This window comes from Xenopus tropicalis, chromosome 3, assembly GCF_000004195.4.
Source record: "Xenopus tropicalis strain Nigerian chromosome 3, UCB_Xtro_10.0, whole genome shotgun sequence".
In the NCBI taxonomy this organism is placed as follows: Eukaryota; Metazoa; Chordata; class Amphibia; order Anura; family Pipidae; genus Xenopus; species Xenopus tropicalis.
In genome coordinates this window covers 151,952,235-151,976,383 of record NC_030679.2, presented here as the reverse complement: position 1 = coordinate 151,976,383, position 24,149 = coordinate 151,952,235, and the positions used below count along the sequence as shown (strand labels likewise).

At 54.3% G+C, this 24,149-nt stretch overlaps 1 protein-coding gene across 1 annotated transcript; it reads left to right on the top strand.

The window, feature by feature from the left end:
* Positions 1-3,741: 3,741 nt before the first annotated feature.
* On the top strand, positions 3,742-23,672 carry LOC116409854 (acetylgalactosaminyl-O-glycosyl-glycoprotein beta-1,3-N-acetylglucosaminyltransferase-like). The gene is made up of 2 exons (XM_031899622.1): positions 3,742-4,508; positions 22,225-23,672. Exons 1-2 carry the CDS (start codon positions 3,914-3,916, stop codon positions 22,674-22,676), a joined length of 1,047 nt encoding a protein of 348 aa, XP_031755482.1. The 5' UTR covers positions 3,742-3,913; the 3' UTR covers positions 22,677-23,672.
* The last annotated feature ends 477 nt before the right edge of the window (positions 23,673-24,149 follow it).

Below are 24,149 nucleotides of genomic sequence, written 5' to 3'. Positions count from 1 at the left end.
CCCCCATTTGTCTCTCTACTCCATGAACCCCCTTTCCCTTCCCCTCTCCCCCCATTAGTCTCTCTGCTCCCCAAACCCCCTTTCCCTTCCCCTCTCCCCCCATTAGTCTCTCTGCTCCCCAAAACCCCTTTCCCTTCCCCTCTCCCCCCATTTGTCTCTCTACTCCCTGAACCCCCTTTCCCTTCCCCTCTCCCCCCATTAGTCTCTCTGCTCCCCGAACCCCCTTTCCCTTCCCCTCTCCCCCCATTTGTCTCTCTACTCCCTGAACCCCCTTTCCCTTCCCCTCTCCCCCCATTAGTCTCTCTGCTCCCCGAACCCCCTTTCCCTTCCCCTCTCCCCCCATTTGTCTCTCTACTCCCTGAACCCCCTTTCCCTTCCCCTCTCCCCCCATTTGTCTCTCTACTCCCCGAACCCCCTTTCCCTTCCCCTCTCCCCCCATTTGTCTCTCTACTCCCCGAACCCCCTTTCCCTTCCCCTCTCCCCCCATTTGTCTCTCTACTCCCCGAACCCCCTTTCCCTTCCCCTCTCCCCCCATTTGTCTCTCTACTCCCCGAACCCCCTTTCCCTTCCCCTCTCTCCTTCTGTCTCTCATCCCCTCTCCTTTCCTTTTCTATTCCCCCCCCCAACTGTTTGGCCTTACTCCCCCCATCCTCCCTCTGCTCTCGTCCCCATGGGTATTGGGGAGTTGTATCAGGAGTCAGAACCAGCAGTGCAGGGAAGGGAAAGGGACAGACACAGTGACAGTTACACATAACTATAAACCCAGTGAGAATGAGGAATGAATGGATATTGGGGAGTTGTATCAGGAGTCAGAACCAGCAGTGCAGGGAAGGGAAAGGGACAGACACAGTGACAGTTACACATAACTATAAACCCAGTGAGAATGAGGGATGAATGGGTATTGGGGAGTTGTATCAGGAGTCAGAACCAGCAGTGCAGGGAAGGGAAAGGGACAGACACAGTGACAGTTACACATAACTATAAACCCAGTGAGAATGAGGGATGAATGGGTATTGGGGAGTTGTATCAGGAGTCGGAACCAGCAGTGCAGAGGATGAGGGGTGAGTGGGTATTGGGGAGTTGTATCAGGAGTCGGAACCAGCAGTGCAGAGGATGAGGGGTGAGTGGGTATTGGGGAGTTGTATCAGGAGTCGGAACCAGCAGTGCAGAGGATGAGGGGTGAGTGGGTGAAGCTGAGAGTGAGATACTTTTGTTACACAGTCAGTTTGGGTGGAGTTTCCCTGGGAAGTGGGCACTGAGGGTTCCGGGCAGATAAACTCTATGTTGCTGCACAGACAGGAGAGAGAAGGTTCTGGGAGTCGCTGGGTCGGTACATTGGGCCGGAGGCAGAGGTGGGTCAGTGGGGGCAGTTCTGTGCCCGGAGGGGGATTCCCCACGAGTTTATTGGATTTCAAAAATCAAATTCACAAACTCGGAACTGATTAATAAGCCCCTTAGTGCGGCGCCGAGAGGGACATTTGTGATTGGTCTTCATCTTTTATTATTTGTAGATTTTTAATGATTTCAATTTTTGTTCAGCAGCTCCCCAGTTATTGGAGTTTTAGCAACAGGCTGGTTGCTAGGGTCCAAATCACCTCAGCAACCGGTGAGTGTTTGGAACAAGAATCTGAAAGTACAGGGAAGAGCGACTAAGCTGATAAAGGGAATGGGCTCAGTTATGGGGAAAGGCTGGCCCAGTTGGGATTGGTTACACTGGGGGGGGGGGGGGGCAGTTAAGGGGGGGTCACTATATATAAATATATAAGGGGGGGCAGCAATGAAATAGAGAAAGTACAGGGAAGAGCGACTAAGCTGATAAAGGGAATGGGCTCAGTTATGGGGAAAGGCTGGCCCAGTTGGGATTGGTTACACTGGGGAAGGGGCAGTTAAGGGGGGGGTCACTATATATAAATATATAAGGGGGGGCAGTAATGAAATAGAGAAAGTACAGGGAAGAGCGACTAAGCTGATAAAGGGAATGGGCTCAGTTACGGGGAAAGGCTGGCCCGGTTGGGATTGGTTACACTGGGGGGGGGGGGCAGTTAAGGGGGGGGTCACTATATATAAATATATAAGGGGGGGGCAGTAATGAAATAGAGAAAGTACAGGGAAGAGCGACTAAGCTGATAAAGGGAATGGGCTCAGTTATGGGGAAAGGCTGGCCCAGTTGGGATTGGTTACACTGGGGGGGGGGGGCAGTTAAGGGGGGGGTCACTATATATAAATATATAAGGGGGGGGCAGTAATGAAATAGAGAAAGTACAGGGAAGAGCGACTAAGCTGATAAAGGGAATGGGCTCAGTTATGGGGAAAGGCTGGCCCAGTTGGGATTGGTTACACTGGGGGGGGGGGGGCAGTTAAGGGGGGGGCACTATATATAAATATATAAGGGGGGGCAGTAATGAAATAGAGAAAGTACAGGGAAGAGCGACTAAGCTGATAAAGGGAATGGGCTCAGTTATGGGGAAAGGCTGGCCCAGTTGGGATTGGTTACACTGGGGGGGGGGGCAGTTAAGGGGGGGGGTCACTATATATAAATATATAAGGGGGGGCAGTAATGAAATAGAGAAAGTACAGGGAAGAGCGACTAAGCTGATAAAGGGAATGGGCTCAGTTATGGGGAAAGGCTGGCCCAGTTGGGATTGGTTACACTGGGGGGGGGGCAGTTAAGGGGGGGTCACTATATATAAATATATAAGGGGGGGCAGTAATGAAATAGAGAAAGTACAGGGAAGAGCGACTAAGCTGATAAAGGGAATGGGCTCAGTTATGGGGAAAGGCTGGCCCAGTTGGGATTGGTTACACTGGGGAAGGGGCAGTTAAGGGGGGGTCACTATATATAAATATATAAGGGGGGGGGGTATATATAAATATATAAGGGTACAGATAGAAGCGATTAAGTTAATAAAGGGAATGGTAACAATGACCAACCCGTAGGTGTTTATTTCACTTCAGCATACCTCCCAACATTTGAAAAATGAAAATAGGGACCCCCAATTGCCACACCCCATTTTTAAAATAGTTAAAATAGTGTCCACGATGGCCCAATAGACAGTACCCCCCCATACACAGTAGCCCTCCTTACACAGTGTCCCCCCATTGCCCCCATAGTGAGTACCTCCAATAGAAAATGCCCCCATACATAGCGGCCCCCATAGACTCCTTGGGCTCCGGCTCCTTATTGGGCCCCTCGTACGGCGGCGACAGGACCGTTTATAAGGTTGCGCCTGTGGGTGGGACGTCATGGGGTGCGACCATATAAAGGGCCTGTCGCCGCCGTACGAGGAGCCCAAGAAGAGCCGGAGCGCCTCCCGCTGGCCTGGATAGTGTAAGGAATGTTCTGTATTCCCGTAATGCGCGACATTCATAGAACAATCCGGAACAGCGGGACGCGCTGTAGAAAGCGGGACAGTTGGGGGGTATGTACTTCAGTCCCCAGAGTTCTGCTGCCCAGTAGCCCAGTGCTTTCCGGTTCCGGGAGAGGTGCCGTCCAGAACCGACAGTTGCCCCCGACCTATGTGAGTGGGGTTATATTCCCCCCCCCCCCCGGTACTGAGTGGGGATGATCCATAGATACAGAATGGACTCACTGACCCGAATGGGAATCTCATTGGATAAAGGGCAAATCCTACACCGGGGCGGGATATGAACAAACCCAGGGTGCTGTTGCCATGGCTCCCACTAGGGGGGCAATATGGGTGAAGACAGAAGGGTGGGTGCCAGGGTGATGTGGGTACTTTCTGGGCCCCCAGGGTACAATAAAAGTGGCAGTTTCAGAGGTGGGTTGGGACAGAGGGACTATGCAGGGGCAATTAGTCAGCCAGTCTCTCTAGTGGGGCAGTTCCAGGGGGTAGGGGGCAATGCCAGAAGTACAGAGCTATTAATTGCCCCATCCCTGTGCCCCCAGGTCGCCATGAAGCTCCGCCTCCGGACCCAGCTCCGCCTCCCGCTCTACGGATTCCTCATATTTTCCGTTTCGCTCATCATTTGGGACCCCGGAACCATGAAACATTTCCTTTACCCCCGGGATTCTGCCCCGGAACTGCCCCCCGCGGGGCTGCCAATAGCGAGGGGGTCGGCGACCCTGTATGACGGGCACTTCACTTTCCGGCTCAACCTGTCCCAGTTCCAGTGGGAGTTCCCCCACCTGCAGAGCTACCGCTGCTCCCTCGCCCTCGGCCCCCGGGGGGCGCTCTATAAGGAGATGCCCGAGAAGCTTCTGCTCTTGGCCATTAAGTCCCACCCAGGCTCAGGGGCACGGAGAGCGGCGCTGAGACAGACGTGGGCCTCGGAGAGGCTGATTGGCAGCTACAGGGTTAAACACCTTTTCCTTCTGGCAACTACCCCGGTGCGGGGGCAAATGGAGCTGGTGAGGCGGGAGAGCCAGGAGTTTGGGGACATCCTGCAATGGGACTTCACTGAGGGGCATCACAACCTGTCTCTGAAGGAGCGATGCTTCCTGGAGTGGCTCCACCTCCGGCTCCCCCATGTGGCCTTTGTGTTCAAGGGTCAGTTCCCCTTTAATTCTACTCATAAGCTCCTCCTACTTTATAGGAACGTATTCAGTGACACTTACAGGAACCATCCAATCAGTATGAGGTATCTCTGAGCCCAATGTATAGGGACCCTCCTAATCCCATCAGTAGGAGGGGCCACTGAATGTAGGGAACCCCATAACCTGACTGCCCTTACAGTAAGGAACCCCTTCCTATGCTGATGGTGAGATCCCCTCCCCACCCCCAATGTATCACTCATTCCCCCTCTCTGGGTAGGGAATCCCATAACCTGACTGCCCTTACAGTAAGGAACCCCTTCCTATGCTGATGGTGAGATCCCCTTTCCTCCCCACCCCCAATGTATCACTCATTCCCCCTCTCTGGGTAGGGAACCCCATAACCTGACTGCCCTTACAGTAAGGAACCCCTTCCTATGCTGATGGTGAGATCCCCTTTCCTCCCCACCCCCAATGTATCACTCATTCCCCCTCTCTGGGTAGGGAATCCCATAACCTGACTGCCCTTACAGTAAGGAACCCCTTCCTATGCTGATGGTGAGATCCCCTCCCCACCCCCAATGTATCACTCATTCCCCCTCTCTGGGTAGGGAACCCCATAACCTGACTGCCCTTACAGTAAGGAACCCCTTCCTATGCTGATGGTGAGATCCCCTTTCCCCCCCACCCCCAATGTATCACTCATTCCCCCTCTCTGGGTAGGGAACCCCATAACCTGACTGCCCTTACAGTAAGGAACCCCTTCCTATGCTGATGGTGAGATCCCCTTTCCCCCCCACCCCCAATGTATCACTCATTCCCCCTCTCTGGGTAGGGAACCCCATAACCTGACTGCCCTTACAGTAAGGAACCCCTTCCTATGCTGATGGTAAGATCCCCTTTCCCCCCCCAATGTATCACTCATTCCCCCTCTCTGGGTAGGGAACCCCATAACCTGACTGCCCTTACAGAAAGGAACCCCTTTCTATGCTGATGGTGAGATCTCCTTTCCTCCCCCCCCAATGTATCACTCATTCCCCCTCTCTTGGTAGGGAACCCCATAACCTGACTGCCCTTACAGTAAGGAACACCTTCCTATGCTGATGGTGAGATCCCCTTTCCTCCCCACCCCCAATGTATCACTCATTCCCCCTCTCTGGGTAGGGAATCCCATAACCTGACTGCCCTTACAGTAAGGAACCCCTTCCTATGCTGATGGTGAGATCCCCTTTCCTCCCCACCCCAATGTATCACTCATTCCCCCTCTCTGGGTAGGGAACCCCATAACCTGACTGCCCTTACAGTAAGGAACCCCTTCCTATTCTGATTGTGAGATCCCCTCCCCACCCCCAATGTATCACTCATTCCCCCTCTCTGGGTAGGGAACCCCATAACCTGACTGCCCTTACAGTAAGGAACCCCTTCCTATTCTGATTGTGAGATCCCCTCCCCACCCCCAATGTATCACTCATTCCCCCTCTCTTGGTAGGGAACCCCATAACCTGACTGCCCTTACAGTAAGGAACCCCTTCCTATGCTGATGGTGAGATCCCCTTTCCTCCCACCCCCAATGTATCACTCATTCCCCCTCTCTGGGTAGGGAACCCCGTAACCTGACTGCCCTTACAGTAAGGAACCCCTTCCTATGCTGATGGTGAGATCCCCTTTCCCCCCCACCCCCAATGTATCACTCATTCCCCCTCTCTGGGTAGGGAATCCCATAACCTGACTGCCCTTACAGTAAGGAACCCCTTCCTATGCTGATGGTGAGATCCCCTTTCCCCCCCACCCCCAATGTATCCCTCATTCCCCTCTCTTGGTAGGGAATCCCATAACCTGACTGCCCTTACAGTAAGGAACCCCTTCCTATGCTGATGGTGAGATCTCCTTTCCTCCCCACCCCCAATGTATCACTCATTCCCCCTCTCTGGGTAGGGAACCCCATAACCTGACTGCCCTTACAGTAAGGAACCCCTTCCTATGCTGATGGTGAGATCTCCTTTCCTCCCCACCCCCAATGTATCACTCATTCCCCTCTCTTGGTAGGGAATCCCATAACCTGACTGCCCTTACAGTAAGGAACCCCTTCCTATGCTGATGGTAAGATCCCCTTCCCTCCCCACCCCCAATGTATCACTCATTCCCCCTCTCTGGGTAGGGAACCCCATAACCTGACTGCCCTTACAGTAAGGAACCCCTTCCTATGCTGATTGTGAGATCCCCTCCCCACCCCCAATGTATCACTCATTCCCCCTCTCTGGGTAGGGAACCCCATAACCTGACTGCCCTTACAGTAAGGAACCCCTTCCTATGCTGATGGTGAGATCCCCTTTCCCCCCCACCCCCAATGTATCCCTCATTCCCCCTCTCTGGGTAGGGAACCCCATAACCTGACTGCCCTTACAGTAAGGAACCCCTTCCTATGCTGATGGTAAGATCCCCTTTCCCCACCCCCAATGTATCACTCATTCCCCCTCTCTGGGTAGGGAACCCCATAACCTGACTGCCCTTACAGAAAGGAACCCCTTTCTATGCTGATGGTGAGATCTCCTTTCCTCCCCCCCCAATGTATCACTCATTCCCCCTCTCTGGGTAGGGAACCCCATAACCTGACTGCCCTTACAGTAAGGAACCCCTTCCTATGCTGATGGTGAGATCCCCTTTCCCCACCCCAATGTATCACTCATTCCCCCTCTCTGGGTAGGGAACCCCATAACCTGACTGCCCTTACAGTAAGGAACCCCTTCCTATGCTGATGGTGAGATCCCCTTTCCCCACCCCAATGTATCACTCATTCCCCCTCTCTTGGTAGGGAACCCCATAACCTGACTGCCCTTACAGTAAGGAACACCTTCCTATGCTGATGGTGAGATCCCCTTTCCTCCCCACCCCCAATGTATCACTCATTCCCCCTCTCTGGGTAGGGAACCCCATAACCTGACTGCCCTTACAGTAAGGAACCCCTTCCTATGCTGATGGTGAGATCCCCTTTCCCCACCCCAATGTATCACTCATTCCCCCTCTCTTGGTAGGGAACCCCATAACCTGACTGCCCTTACAGTAAGGAACACCTTCCTATGCTGATGGTGAGATCCCCTTTCCTCCCCACCCCCAATGTATCACTCATTCCCCCTCTCTGGGTAGGGAACCCCATAATCTGACTGCCCTTACAGTAAGGAACCCCTTCCTATGCTGATGGTGAGATCCCCTTTCCTCCCCACCCCAATGTATCACTCATTCCCCCTCTCTGGGTAGGGAACCCCATAACCTGACTGCCCTTACAGTAAGGAACCCCTTCCTATTCTGATTGTGAGATCCCCTCCCCACCCCCAATGTATCACTCATTCCCCCTCTCTTGGTAGGGAACCCCATAACCTGACTGCCCTTACAGTAAGGAACCCCTTCCTATGCTGATGGTGAGATCCCCTTTCCTCCCCACCCCCAATGTATCACTCATTCCCCCTCTCTGGGTAGGGAACCCCGTAACCTGACTGCCCTTACAGTAAGGAACCCCTTCCTATGCTGATGGTGAGATCCCCTTTCCCCCCCACCCCCAATGTATCCCTCATTCCCCTCTCTTGGTAGGGAATCCCATAACCTGACTGCCCTTACAGTAAGGAACCCCTTCCTATGCTGATGGTGAGATCTCCTTTCCTCCCCACCCCCAATGTATCACTCATTCCCCCTCTCTGGGTAGGGAACCCCATAACCTGACTGCCCTTACAGTAAGGAACCCCTTCCTATGCTGATGGTGAGATCTCCTTTCCTCCCCACCCCCAATGTATCACTCATTCCCCTCTCTTGGTAGGGAATCCCATAACCTGACTGCCCTTACAGTAAGGAACCCCTTCCTATGCTGATGGTAAGATCCCCTTCCCTCCCCACCCCCAATGTATCACTCATTCCCCCTCTCTGGGTAGGGAACCCCATAACCTGACTGCCCTTACAGTAAGGAACCCCTTCCTATGCTGATTGTGAGATCCCCTCCCCACCCCCAATGTATCACTCATTCCCCCTCTCTGGGTAGGGAACCCCATAACCTGACTGCCCTTACAGTAAGGAACCCCTTCCTATGCTGATGGTGAGATCCCCTTTCCCCCCCACCCCCAATGTATCCCTCATTCCCCCTCTCTGGGTAGGGAACCCCATAACCTGACTGCCCTTACAGTAAGGAACCCCTTCCTATGCTGATGGTAAGATCCCCTTTCCCCACCCCCAATGTATCACTCATTCCCCCTCTCTGGGTAGGGAACCCCATAACCTGACTGCCCTTACAGAAAGGAACCCCTTTCTATGCTGATGGTGAGATCTCCTTTCCTCCCCCCCCAATGTATCACTCATTCCCCCTCTCTGGGTAGGGAACCCCATAACCTGACTGCCCTTACAGTAAGGAACCCCTTCCTATGCTGATGGTGAGATCCCCTTTCCCCACCCCAATGTATCACTCATTCCCCCTCTCTTGGTAGGGAACCCATAACCTGACTGCCCTTACAGTAAGGAACACCTTCCTATGCTGATGGTGAGATCCCCTTTCCTCCCCACCCCCAATGTATCACTCATTCCCCCTCTCTGGGTAGGGAACCCCATAATCTGACTGCCCTTACAGTAAGGAACCCCTTCCTATGCTGATGGTGAGATCCCCTTTCCTCCCCACCCCCAATGTATCACTCATTCCCCCTCTCTGGGTAGGGAATCCCATAACCTGACTGCCCTTACAGTAAGGAACCCCTTCCTATGCTGATGGTGAGATCCCCTTTCCTCCCCACCCCAATGTATCACTCATTCCCCCTCTCTGGGTAGGGAACCCCATAACCTGACTGCCCTTACAGTAAGGAACCCCTTCCTATTCTGATTGTGAGATCCCCTCCCCACCCCCAATGTATCACTCATTCCCCCTCTCTTGGTAGGGAACCCCATAACCTGACTGCCCTTACAGTAAGGAACCCCTTCCTATGCTGATGGTGAGATCCCCTTTCCTCCCCACCCCCAATGTATCACTCATTCCCCCTCTCTGGGTAGGGAACCCCGTAACCTGACTGCCCTTACAGTAAGGAACCCCTTCCTATGCTGATGGTGAGATCCCCTTTCCCCCCCACCCCCAATGTATCACTCATTCCCCCTCTCTGGGTAGGGAACCCCATAACCTGACTGCCCTTACAGTAAGGAACCCCTTCCTATGCTGATGGTGAGATCCCCTTTCCCCCCCACCCCCAATGTATCCCTCATTCCCCTCTCTTGGTAGGGAATCCCATAACCTGACTGCCCTTACAGTAAGGAACCCCTTCCTATGCTGATGGTGAGATCTCCTTTCCTCCCCACCCCCAATGTATCACTCATTCCCCCTCTCTGGGTAGGGAACCCCATAACCTGACTGCCCTTACAGTAAGGAACCCCTTCCTATGCTGATGGTGAGATCTCCTTTCCTCCCCACCCCCAATGTATCACTCATTCCCCTCTCTTGGTAGGGAATCCCATAACCTGACTGCCCTTACAGTAAGGAACCCCTTCCTATGCTGATGGTAAGATCCCCTTCCCTCCCCACCCCCAATGTATCACTCATTCCCCCTCTCTGGGTAGGGAACCCCATAACCTGACTGCCCTTACAGTAAGGAACCCCTTCCTATGCTGATTGTGAGATCCCCTCCCCACCCCCAATGTATCACTCATTCCCCCTCTCTGGGTAGGGAACCCCATAACCTGACTGCCCTTACAGTAAGGAACCCCTTCCTATGCTGATGGTGAGATCCCCTTTCCCCCCCACCCCCAATGTATCCCTCATTCCCCCTCTCTGGGTAGGGAACCCCATAACCTGACTGCCCTTACAGTAAGGAACCCCTTCCTATGCTGATGGTAAGATCCCCTTTCCCCACCCCCAATGTATCACTCATTCCCCCTCTCTGGGTAGGGAACCCCATAACCTGACTGCCCTTACAGAAAGGAACCCCTTTCTATGCTGATGGTGAGATCTCCTTTCCTCCCCCCCCAATGTATCACTCATTCCCCCTCTCTGGGTAGGGAACCCCATAACCTGACTGCCCTTACAGTAAGGAACCCCTTCCTATGCTGATGGTGAGATCCCCTTTCCCCACCCCAATGTATCACTCATTCCCCCTCTCTGGGTAGGGAACCCCATAACCTGACTGCCCTTACAGTAAGGAACCCCTTCCTATGCTGATGGTGAGATCCCCTTTCCCCACCCCAATGTATCACTCATTCCCCCTCTCTTGGTAGGGAACCCCATAACCTGACTGCCCTTACAGTAAGGAACACCTTCCTATGCTGATGGTGAGATCCCCTTTCCTCCCCACCCCCAATGTATCACTCATTCCCCTCTCTGGGTAGGGAACCCCATAACCTGACTGCCCTTACAGTAAGGAACCCCTTCCTATGCTGATGGTGAGATCCCCTTTCCCCACCCCAATGTATCACTCATTCCCCCTCTCTTGGTAGGGAACCCCATAACCTGACTGCCCTTACAGTAAGGAACACCTTCCTATGCTGATGGTGAGATCCCCTTTCCTCCCCACCCCCAATGTATCACTCATTCCCCCTCTCTGGGTAGGGAACCCCATAATCTGACTGCCCTTACAGTAAGGAACCCCTTCCTATGCTGATGGTGAGATCCCCTTTCCTCCCCACCCCAATGTATCACTCATTCCCCCTCTCTGGGTAGGGAACCCCATAACCTGACTGCCCTTACAGTAAGGAACCCCTTCCTATTCTGATTGTGAGATCCCCTCCCCACCCCCAATGTATCACTCATTCCCCCTCTCTTGGTAGGGAACCCCATAACCTGACTGCCCTTACAGTAAGGAACCCCTTCCTATGCTGATGGTGAGATCCCCTTTCCTCCCCACCCCCAATGTATCACTCATTCCCCCTCTCTGGGTAGGGAACCCCGTAACCTGACTGCCCTTACAGTAAGGAACCCCTTCCTATGCTGATGGTGAGATCCCTTTCCCCCCCACCCCCAATGTATCCCTCATTCCCCTCTCTTGGTAGGGAATCCCATAACCTGACTGCCCTTACAGTAAGGAACCCCTTCCTATGCTGATGGTGAGATCTCCTTTCCTCCCCACCCCCAATGTATCACTCATTCCCCCTCTCTGGGTAGGGAACCCCATAACCTGACTGCCCTTACAGTAAGGAACCCCTTCCTATGCTGATGGTGAGATCTCCTTTCCTCCCCACCCCCAATGTATCACTCATTCCCCTCTCTTGGTAGGGAATCCCATAACCTGACTGCCCTTACAGTAAGGAACCCCTTCCTATGCTGATGGTAAGATCCCCTTCCCTCCCCACCCCCAATGTATCACTCATTCCCCCTCTCTGGGTAGGGAACCCCATAACCTGACTGCCCTTACAGTAAGGAACCCCTTCCTATGCTGATTGTGAGATCCCCTCCCCACCCCCAATGTATCACTCATTCCCCCTCTCTGGGTAGGGAACCCCATAACCTGACTGCCCTTACAGTAAGGAACCCCTTCCTATGCTGATGGTGAGATCCCCTTTCCCCCCCACCCCCAATGTATCCCTCATTCCCCTCTCTGGGTAGGGAACCCCATAACCTGACTGCCCTTACAGTAAGGAACCCCTTCCTATGCTGATGGTAAGATCCCCTTTCCCCACCCCCAATGTATCACTCATTCCCCCTCTCTGGGTAGGGAACCCCATAACCTGACTGCCCTTACAGAAAGGAACCCCTTTCTATGCTGATGGTGAGATCTCCTTTCCTCCCCCCCAATGTATCACTCATTCCCCCTCTCTGGGTAGGGAACCCCATAACCTGACTGCCCTTACAGTAAGGAACCCCTTCCTATGCTGATGGTGAGATCCCCTTTCCCCACCCCAATGTATCACTCATTCCCCCTCTCTTGTAGGGAACCCCATAACCTGACTGCCCTTACAGTAAGGAACACCTTCCTATGCTGATGGTGAGATCCCCTTTCCTCCCCACCCCCAATGTATCACTCATTCCCCCTCTCTGGGTAGGGAACCCCATAATCTGACTGCCCTTACAGTAAGGAACCCCTTCCTATGCTGATGGTGAGATCCCCTTTCCTCCCCACCCCCAATGTATCACTCATTCCCCCTCTCTGGGTAGGGAATCCCATAACCTGACTGCCCTTACAGTAAGGAACCCCTTCCTATGCTGATGGTGAGATCCCCTTTCCTCCCCACCCCAATGTATCACTCATTCCCCCTCTCTGGGTAGGGAACCCCATAACCTGACTGCCCTTACAGTAAGGAACCCCTTCCTATTCTGATTGTGAGATCCCCTCCCCACCCCCAATGTATCACTCATTCCCCCTCTCTTGGTAGGGAACCCCATAACCTGACTGCCCTTACAGTAAGGAACCCCTTCCTATGCTGATGGTGAGATCCCCTTTCCTCCCCACCCCCAATGTATCACTCATTCCCCCTCTCTGGGTAGGGAACCCCGTAACCTGACTGCCCTTACAGTAAGGAACCCCTTCCTATGCTGATGGTGAGATCCCCTTTCCCCCCCACCCCCAATGTATCACTCATTCCCCCTCTCTGGGTAGGGAACCCCATAACCTGACTGCCCTTACAGTAAGGAACCCCTTCCTATGCTGATGGTGAGATCCCCTTTCCCCCCACCCCCAATGTATCCCTCATTCCCCTCTCTTGGTAGGGAATCCCATAACCTGACTGCCCTTACAGTAAGGAACCCCTTCCTATGCTGATGGTGAGATCTCCTTTCCTCCCCACCCCCAATGTATCACTCATTCCCCCTCTCTGGGTAGGGAACCCCATAACCTGACTGCCCTTACAGTAAGGAACCCCTTCCTATGCTGATGGTGAGATCTCCTTTCCTCCCCACCCCCAATGTATCACTCATTCCCCTCTCTTGGTAGGGAATCCCATAACCTGACTGCCCTTACAGTAAGGAACCCCTTCCTATGCTGATGGTAAGATCCCCTTCCCTCCCCACCCCCAATGTATCACTCATTCCCCCTCTCTGGGTAGGGAACCCCATAACCTGACTGCCCTTACAGTAAGGAACCCCTTCCTATGCTGATTGTGAGATCCCCTCCCCACCCCCAATGTATCACTCATTCCCCCTCTCTGGGTAGGGAACCCCATAACCTGACTGCCCTTACAGTAAGGAACCCCTTCCTATGCTGATGGTGAGATCCCCTTTCCCCCCCACGCCCAATGTATCCCTCATTCCCCCTCTCTTGGTAGGGAACCCCATAACCTGACTGCCCTTACAGAAAGGAACCCCTTTCTATGCTGATGGTAAGATCCCCTTTCCCCACCCCCAATGTATCACTCATTCCCCCTCTCTGGGTAGGGAACCCCATAACCTGACTGCCCTTACAGAAAGGAACCCCTTTCTATGCTGATGGTGAGATCTCCTTTCCTCCCCCCCAATGTATCACTCATTCCCCTCTCTTGGTAGGGAATCCCATAACCTGACTGCCCTTACAGTAAGGAACCCCTTCCTATGCTGATGGTGAGATCCCCTTTCCCCACCCCAATGTATCACTCATTCCCCCTCTCTTGGTAGGGAACCCCATAACCTGACTGCCCTTACAGTAAGGAACCCCTTCCTATGCTGATGGTGAGATCCCCTTTCCTCCCCACCCCCAATGTATCACTCATTCCCCCTCTCTTGGTAGGGTACCCCATAACCTGACTGCCCTTACAGTAAGGAACCCCTTCCTATGCTGATGGTGAGATCCCCTTTCCTCCCCACCCCCAATGTATCACTCATTCCCCCTCTCTGGGTAGGGAACCCCATAATCTGACTGCCCTTACAGTAAGGAACCCCTTCCTATGCTGATGGTGAGATCCCCTTTCCTCCCCACCCCAATGTATCACTCATTCCCCTCTCTGGGTAGGGAACCCCATAACCTGACTGCCCTTACAGTAAGGAACCCCTTCCTATTCTGATTGTGAGATCCCCTCCCCACCCCCAATGTATCACTCATTCCCCCTCTCTTGGTAGGGAACCCCATAACCTGACTGCCCTTACAGTAAGGAACCCCTTCCTATGCTGATGGTGAGATCCCCTTTCCTCCCCACCCCCAATGTATCACTCATTCCCCCTCTCTGGGTAGGGAACCCCGTAACCTGACTGCCCTTACAGTAAGGAACCCCTTCCTATGCTGATGGTGAGATCCCCTTTCCCCCCCACCCCCAATGTATCACTCATTCCCCCTCTCTGGGTAGGGAACCCCATAACCTGACTGCCCTTACAGTAAGGAACCCCTTCCTATGCTGATGGTGAGATCCCCTTTCCCCCCCACCCCCAATGTATCCCTCATTCCCCTCTCTTGGTAGGGAATCCCATAACCTGACTGCCCTTACAGTAAGGAACCCCTTCCTATGCTGATGGTGAGATCTCCTTTCCTCCCCACCCCCAATGTATCACTCATTCCCCCTCTCTGGGTAGGGAACCCCATAACCTGACTGCCCTTACAGTAAGGAACCCCTTCCTATGCTGATGGTGAGATCCCCTTTCCCCCCCCCAATGTATCACTCATTCCCCCTCTCTGGGTAGGGAACCCCATAACCTGACTGCCCTTACAGTAAGGAACCCCTTCCTATGCTGATGGTGAGATCCCCTTTCCCCACCCCCAATGTATCACTCATTCCCCCTCTCTGGGTAGGGAATCCCATAACCTGACTGCCCTTACAGTAAGGAACCCCTTCCTATGCTGATGGTGAGATCCCCTTTCCTCCCCACCCCAATGTATCACTCATTCCCCCTCTCTGGGTAGGGAACCCCATAACCTGACTGCCCTTACAGTAAGGAACCCCTTCCTATTCTGATTGTGAGATCCCCTCCCCACCCCCAATGTATCACTCATTCCCCCTCTCTTGGTAGGGAACCCCATAACCTGACTGCCCTTACAGTAAGGAACCCCTTCCTATGCTGATGGTGAGATCCCCTTTCCTCCCCACCCCCAATGTATCACTCATTCCCCCTCTCTGGGTAGGGAACCCCGTAACCTGACTGCCCTTACAGTAAGGAACCCCTTCCTATGCTGATGGTGAGATCCCCTTTCCCCCCCACCCCCAATGTATCACTCATTCCCCCTCTCTGGGTAGGGAATCCCATAACCTGACTGCCCTTACAGTAAGGAACCCCTTCCTATGCTGATGGTGAGATCCCCTTTCCCCCCCACCCCCAATGTATCCCTCATTCCCCTCTCTTGGTAGGGAATCCCATAACCTGACTGCCCTTACAGTAAGGAACCCCTTCCTATGCTGATGGTGAGATCTCCTTTCCTCCCCACCCCCAATGTATCACTCATTCCCCTCTCTGGGTAGGGAACCCCATAACCTGACTGCCCTTACAGTAAGGAACCCCTTCCTATGCTGATGGTGAGATCTCCTTTCCTCCCCACCCCCAATGTATCACTCATTCCCCTCTCTTGGTAGGGAATCCCATAACCTGACTGCCCTTACAGTAAGGAACCCCTTCCTATGCTGATGGTAAGATCCCCTTCCCTCCCCACCCCCAATGTATCACTCATTCCCCCTCTCTGGGTAGGGAACCCCATAACCTGACTGCCCTTACAGTAAGGAACCCCTTCCTATGCTGATTGTGAGATCCCCTCCCCACCCCCAATGTATCACTCATTCCCCCTCTCTGGGTAGGGAACCCCATAACCTGACTGCCCTTACAGTAAGGAACCCCTTCCTATGCTGATGGTGAGATCCCCTTTCCCCCCCACCCCCAATGTATCCCTCATTCCCCCTCTCTGGGTAGGGAACCCCATAACCTGACTGCCCTTACAGTAAGGAACCCCTTCCTATGCTGATGGTAAGATCCCCTTTCCCCACCCCCAATGTATCACTCATTCCCCCTCTCTGGGTAGGGAACCCCATAACCTGACTGCCCTTACAGAAAGGAACCCCTTTCTATGCTGATGGTGAGATCTCCTTTCCTCCCCCCCCAATGTATCACTCATTCCCCCTCTCTGGGTAGGGAACCCCATAACCTGACTGCCCTTACAGTAAGGAACCCCTTCCTATGCTGATGGTGAGATCCCCTTTCCCCACCCCAATGTATCACTCATTCCCCCTCTCTGGGTAGGGAACCCCATAACCTGACTGCCCTTACAGTAAGGAACCCCTTCCTATGCTGATGGTGAGATCCCCTTTCCCCACCCCAATGTATCACTCATTCCCCCTCTCTTGGTAGGGAACCCCATAACCTGACTGCCCTTACAGTAAGGAACACCTTCCTATGCTGATGGTGAGATCCCCTTTCCTCCCCACCCCCAATGTATCACTCATTCCCCCTCTCTGGGTAGGGAACCCCATAATCTGACTGCCCTTACAGTAAGGAACCCCTTCCTATGCTGATGGTGAGATCCCCTTTCCTCCCCACCCCCAATGTATCACTCATTCCCCCTCTCTGGGTAGGGAATCCCATAACCTGACTGCCCTTACAGTAAGGAACCCCTTCCTATGCTGATGGTGAGATCCCCTTTCCTCCCCACCCCAATGTATCACTCATTCCCCCTCTCTGGGTAGGGAACCCCATAACCTGACTGCCCTTACAGTAAGGAACCCCTTCCTATTCTGATTGTGAGATCCCCTCCCCACCCCCAATGTATCACTCATTCCCCCTCTCTTGGTAGGGAACCCCATAACCTGACTGCCCTTACAGTAAGGAACCCCTTCCTATGCTGATGGTGAGATCCCCTTTCCTCCCCACCCCCAATGTATCACTCATTCCCCCTCTCTGGGTAGGGAACCCCGTAACCTGACTGCCCTTACAGTAAGGAACCCCTTCCTATGCTGATGGTGAGATCCCCTTTCCCCCCCACCCCCAATGTATCACTCATTCCCCCTCTCTGGGTAGGGAACCCCATAACCTGACTGCCCTTACAGTAAGGAACCCCTTCCTATGCTGATGGTGAGATCCCCTTTCCCCCCCACCCCCAATGTATCCCTCATTCCCCTCTCTTGGTAGGGAATCCCATAACCTGACTGCCCTTACAGTAAGGAACCCCTTCCTATGCTGATGGTGAGATCTCCTTTCCTCCCCACCCCCAATGTATCACTCATTCCCCCTCTCTGGGTAGGGAACCCCATAACCTGACTGCCCTTACAGTAAGGAACCCCTTCCTATGCTGATGGTGAGATCTCCTTTCCTCCCCACCCCCAATGTATCACTCATTCCCCTCTCTTGGTAGGGAATCCCATAACCTGACTGCCCTTACAGTAAGGAACCCCTTCCTATGCTGATGGTAAGATCCCCTTCCCTCCCCACCCCCAATGTATCACTCATTCCCCCTCTCTGGGTAGGGAACCCCATAACCTGACTGCCCTTACAGTAAGGAACCCCTTCCTATGCTGATTGTGAGATCCCCTCCCCACCCCCAATGTATCACTCATTCCCCCTCTCTGGGTAGGGAACCCCATAACCTGACTGCCCTTACAGTAAGGAACCCCTTCCTATGCTGATGGTGAGATCCCCTTTCCCCCCCACCCCCAATGTATCCCTCATTCCCCCTCTCTGGGTAGGGAACCCCATAACCTGACTGCCCTTACAGTAAGGAACCCCTTCCTATGCTGATGGTAAGATCCCTTTCCCCACCCCCCAATGTATCACTCATTCCCCCTCTCTGGTAGGGAACCCCATAACCTGACTGCCCTTACAGAAAGGAACCCCTTTCTATGCTGATGGTGAGATCTCCTTTCCTCCCCCCCCAATGTATCACTCATTCCCCCTCTCTGGGTAGGGAACCCCATAACCTGACTGCCCTTACAGTAAGGAACCCCTTCCTATGCTGATGGTGAGATCCCCTTTCCCCACCCCAATGTATCACTCATTCCCCCTCTCTTGGTAGGGAACCCCATAACCTGACTGCCCTTACAGTAAGGAACACCTTCCTATGCTGATGGTGAGATCCCCTTTCCTCCCCACCCCCAATGTATCACTCATTCCCCCTCTCTGGGTAGGGAACCCAATAATCTGACTGCCCTTACAGTAAGGAAACCCCTTCCTATGCTGATGGTGAGATCCCCTTTCCTCCCCACCCCCAATGTATCACTCATTCCCCCTCTCTGGGTAGGGAATCCATAACCTGACTGCCCTTACAGTAAGGAACCCTTCCTATGCTGATGGTGAGATCCCCTTTCCTCCCCACCCCAATGTATCACTCATTCCCCCTCTCTGGGTAGGGAACCCCATAACCTGACTGCCCTTACAGTAAGGAAACCCCTTCCTATTCTGATTGTGAGATCCCTCCCCACCCCCAATGTATCACTCATTCCCCCTCTCTTGGTAGGGAACCCCATAACCTGACTGCCCTTACAGTAAGGAACCCCTTCCTATGCTGATGGTGAGATCCCCTTTCCTCCCCACCCCCAATGTATCACTCATTCCCCCTCTCTGGGTAGGGAACCCCGTAACCTGACTGCCCTTACAGTAAGGAACCCCTTCCTATGCTGATGGTGAGATCCCCTTTCCCCCCACCCCCAATGTATCACTCATTCCCCCTCTCTGGGTAGGGAACCCCATAACCTGACTGCCCTTACAGTAAGGAAACCCCTTCCTATGCTGATGGTGAGATCCCCTTTCCCCCCCACCCCAATGTATCCCTCATTCCCCTCTCTTGGTAGGGAATCCCATAACCTGACTGCCCTTACAGTAAGGAACCCCTTCCTATGCTGATGGTGAGATCTCCTTTCCTCCCCACCCCCAATGTATCACTCATTCCCCCTCTCTGGGTAGGGAACCCCATAACCTGACTGCCCTTACAGTAAGGAACCCCTTCCTATGCTGATGGTGAGATCTCCTTTCCTCCCCACCCCCAATGTATCACTCATTCCCCTCTCTTGGTAGGGAATCCCATAACCTGACTGCCCTTACAGTAAGGAACCCCTTCCTATGCTGATGGTAAGATCCCCTTCCCCTCCCCACCCCCAATGTATCACTCATTCCCCCTCTCTGGGTAGGGAACCCCATAACCTGACTGCCCTTACAGTAAGGAACCCCTTCCTATGCTGATTGGTGAGATCCCCTCCCCACCCCCAATGTATCACTCATTCCCCCTCTCTGGGTAGGGAACCCCATAACCTGACTGCCCTTACAGTAAGGAACCCCTTCCTATGCTGATGGTGAGATCCCCTTTCCCCCCACCCCCAATGTATCCCTCATTCCCCCTCTCTTGGTAGGGAACCCCATAACCTGACTGCCCTTACAGAAAGGAACCCCTTTCTATGCTGATGGTGAGATCCCCTTTCCTCCCCACCCCCCCAATGTATCACTCATTCCCCCTCTCTGGGTAGGGAACCCATAACCTGACTGCCCTTACAGAAAGGAACCCTTTCTATGCTGATGGTGAGATCTCCTTTCCTCCCCCCCCAATGTATCACTCATTCCCCTCTCTTGGTAGGGAATCCCATAACCTGACTGCCCTTACAGTAAGGAACCCCTTCCTATGCTGATGGTGAGATCCCCTTTCCCCACCCCCAATGTATCACTCATTCCCCCTCTCTGGGTAGGGAACCCCATAACCTGACTGCCCTTACAGAAAGGAACCCCTTTCTATGCTGATGGTGAGATCTCCTTTCCTCCCCCCCCAATGTATCACTCATTCCCCTCTCTTGGTAGGGAATCCCATAACCTGACTGCCCTTACAGTAAGGAACCCCTTCCTATGCTGATGGTGAGATCCCCTTTCCCCACCCCCAATGTATCACTCATTCCCCCTCTCTGGGTAGGGAACCCCATTACCTGACTGCCCTTACAGAAAGGAACCCCTTTCTATGCTGATGGTGAGATCTCCTTTCCTCCCCACCCCCAATGTATCACTCATTCCCCTCTCTTGGTAGGGAATCCCATAACCTGACTGCCCTTACAGTAAGGAACCCCTTCCTATGCTGATGGTGAGATCCCCTTTCCCCACCCCAATGTATCACTCATTCCCCCTCTCTTGGTAGGGTACCCCATAACCTGACTGCCCTTACAGTAAGGAACCCCTTCCTATGCTGATGGTGAGATCCCCTTTCCTCCCCACCCCCAATGTATCACTCATTCCCCCTCTCTGGGTAGGGAATCCCATAACCTGACTGCCCTTACAGTAAGGAACCCCTTCCTATGCTGATGGTGAGATCCCCTTTCCTCCCCACCCCCAATGTATCACTCATTCCCCCTCTCTGGGTAGGGAATCCCATAACCTGACTGGTCCTTACAGTAAGGAACCCCTTCCTATGCTGATGGTGAGATCCCCTTCCCTCCCCACCCCCAATGTATCACTCATTCCCCCTCTCTGGGTAGGGAACCCCATAACCTGACTGCCCTTACAGTAAGGAACCCCTTCCTATGCTGATTGTGAGATCCCCTCCCCACCCCCAATGTATCACTCATCCCCCCTCTCTGGGTAGGGAACCCCATAACCTGACTGCCCTTACAGTAAGGAACCCCTTCCTATGCTGATTGTGAGATCCCCTCCCCACCCCCAAATGTATCACTCATTCCCCCTCTCTTGGTAGGGAACCCCATAACCTGACTGCCCTTACAGTAAGGAACCCCTTCCTATGCTGATGGTGAGATCCCCTTTTCCCCCCCACCCCCAATGTATCACTCATTCCCCCTCTCTTGGTAAGGGAACCCCATAACCTGACTGCCCTTACAGTAAGGAACCCCTTCCTATGCTGATGGTGAGATCCCCTTTCCTCCCCCCCCAATGTATCACTCATTCCCCCTCTCTGGGTAGGGAACCCCATAACCTGACTGCCCTTACAGTAAGGAACCCCTTCCTATGCTGATGGTGAGATCTCCTTTCCTCCCCACCCCCAATGTATCACTCATTCCCCCTCTCTGGGTAGGGAACCCCATAACCTGACTGCCCTTACAGTAAGGAACCCCTTCCTATGCTGATGGTGAGATCTCCTTTCCTCCCCACCCCCAATGTATCACTCATTCCCCTCTCTTGGTAGGGAATCCCATAACCTGACTGCCCTTACAGTAAGGAACCCCTTCCTATTCTGATGGTGAGATCCCCTTTCCTCCCCACCCCCAATGTATCACTCATTCCCCCTCTCTTGGTAGGGCTGTAGGGCAGTTGGCCAGGGGTGGGGCAGTTGGCCAGTAGGGTTGCGGGGCGGTTGGCCAGAGGTGGGACAGTTGGTCATTTATGGGGCAGTTGGCCAGTAATGGGGCAGTTGGTCAGTAGGGCTGCGGGGTATTTGGCCAGTAGTGGGGCAGTTGGCTAGAGGTGGGGCAATTGGTCAGTAGGGCTGTGGGGCATTTGGCCAGTAGTGGGGCAGTTGACGAGTAATGGGGCAGTTGGCTAGAGGTGGGGCAGTTGGCCTGTAGTGTGGTAGTTAGCCAGTAGCCAGAGGTGGGGCAGTTGGCCAGTAGGGCTGCGGGGCAGTTGGTCAGTAGTGGGGCAGTTGGCCAGTAGCCAGAGGTGGGGCAGTTGGCCAGTAGGGCTGCGGGGTAGTTGGTCAGTTGTGGGGCAGTTGGCCAGTAGCCAGAGGTGGGGCAGTTGGCCAGTAGGGCTGCGGGGCAGTTGGTCAGTAGTGGGGCAGTTGGCTAGAGGTGGGGCAATTGGTCAGTAGGGCTGTGGGGCATTTTGCCAGTAGTGGGGCAGTTGACGAGTAATGGGGCAGTTGGCTAGAGGTGGGGCAGTTGGCCTGTAGTGTGGTAGTTAGCCAGTAGCCAGAGGTGGGGCAGTTGGCCAATAGGACTGGGGGCATCTCCTGTATCTCAGACTTGTTCCTTTATTCCTGCAGGGGACGATGATGAGTTTATGAACCCCCAAGGATTGGTTGGCTACATCTCACAGCATAGCTCCTCCCCCCACACGCTCCATGGGGCCCTCCAGCGACACTCAGTGGTACTGCGGCGCCACATTAAATACAAGGTGTCGTGGGCCTTGTTCCCCAACTCTAAATACCCCTTCTTTCTCTCTGGGGGGGGGTTCCTGATCCCCGGGGGTGCCGTGGGGCCCCTGTATGTGGCGGCCCAGACTCTGCCCGTTTTCCCTCTGGACGACGTGTACCTGGGCTTCCTGGCACTGGCTGCCAACCTCACCTACCGGCACGAGCCGCGCTTTTATGTGTTCGGCCTGAAGTACAACGCTTGCCGGTACCAGCGGGCCCTGGTGGTGCACAGAGTGGGGCCCGACACCCTGGTGCGGATCTGGGCAGAGGTGCAACGGGCTACGTGCCAGGGGGAACGGTGACGGGCAAAGGGGCGAGGGTATGAACTGGCACCGACGGGCACCCCCTGCAATATCACTGCCAGCTGCACCACACATTGGCCACGCCCACAATCGTGAGCTGTACGTGTGCCAGATGCACCCTGCAATGACTGTGTAGCAATATGTATATATATATATATGTGTGTGTGTGTAACTAACAACGAGGCGCTCCCCCTGACCATGCAGCTCCTCCCCCTCAGCCATGCAGCTCCTCCCCCTCAGCCATGCAGCTCCACCCCCTCAGCCATGCAGCTCCACCCCCTCAGCCATGCAGCCCCACCCCTGGCCATGCAGCTCCACCCCCTGACCATGCAGCTCCACCCCCTCAGCCATGCAGCTCCACCCCCTCAGCCATGCAGCCCCACCCCTGGCCATGCAGCTCCACCCCCTGACCATGCAGCTCCTCCCCCACAGCCATGCAGCTCCACCCCCTCAGCCATGCAGCTCCACCCCCTCAGCCATGCAGCTCCACCCCCTCAGCCATGCAGCCCCACCTCTGGCCATGCAGCTCCACCCCCTGACCATGCAGCTCCACCCCCTCAGCCATGCAGCTCCACCTCTGGCCATGCAGCTCCACCCCCTGACCATGCAGCTCCACCCCCTCAGCCATGCAGCCCCACCCCTGGCCATGCAGCTCCACCCCCTCGGCCATGCAGCTCCACCCCCAGCCACGCAGCTCCTCCCCCTTGCCATGCAGCTCCACCCCCCTGGCCATGCAGCTCCTCCCCCCTGGCCATGCAGCTCCACCTATCCATGCACTAGGGACTGTAAGAGGAATGGGAAATTGAGGGTATTATGGGATATTTAGTCAGTGGTTTTAGTGAATTCATTTTGTTGAAAAACAACAGTGAGGCCAAACGTCTGATCAATACGGAGAAGCCTCTAGTGGCGGAAAGTGAGATTGCACCCAGTCTGTCCGTATAGCGACCAGTTGCGCTGCATTAATGTAACGTCCCGTCAGTAAAGTGACAAACTCTGCGCAATGTGTTCCCTGCAGTGTGATTGGCTCATTGACTGTCAGTATCGGGGGGCCCTGTGTGTAGGGAGGGGTCTGCCACTCTGCCCATACCCTGTGCCCAGAGTATGGAGAAATAGTGCCCCCCTGTGTAACACTGCCTTTTGGGGGGACTGGGGGAAATAGTGCCCCCCTGTGTTACACTGCCTTTTGGGGGGACTGGGGGAAATAGTGCCCCCCTGTGTTACACTGCCTTTTGGGGGGACTGGGGGAAATAGTGCCCCCCTGTGTTACACTGCCTTTTGGGGGGACTGGGGGAAATAGTGCCCCCCTGTGTTACACTGCCTTTTGGGGGGACTGGGGGAAATAGTGCCCCCCTGTGTTACACTGCCTTTTGGGGGGACTGGGGGAAATAGTGCCCCCCTGTGTTACACTGCCTTTTGGGGGGACTGGGGGAAATAGTGCCCCCCTGTGTTACACTGCCTTTTGGGGGGACTGGG

What these genes read in the sequence shown, in the direction of transcription:
- LOC116409854 (XM_031899622.1), top strand. Translation starts at nt 3,914, where the DNA reads ATGAAGCTCCGCCTCCGGACCCAGCTCCGCCTCCCGCTCTACGGATTC. An exon ending in TGTGGCCTTTGTGTTCAAGG is followed by an intron (nt 4,509 to 22,224) that starts GTCAGTTCCCCT and finishes TTATTCCTGCAG; the next exon opens with GGGACGATGATGAGTTTATG.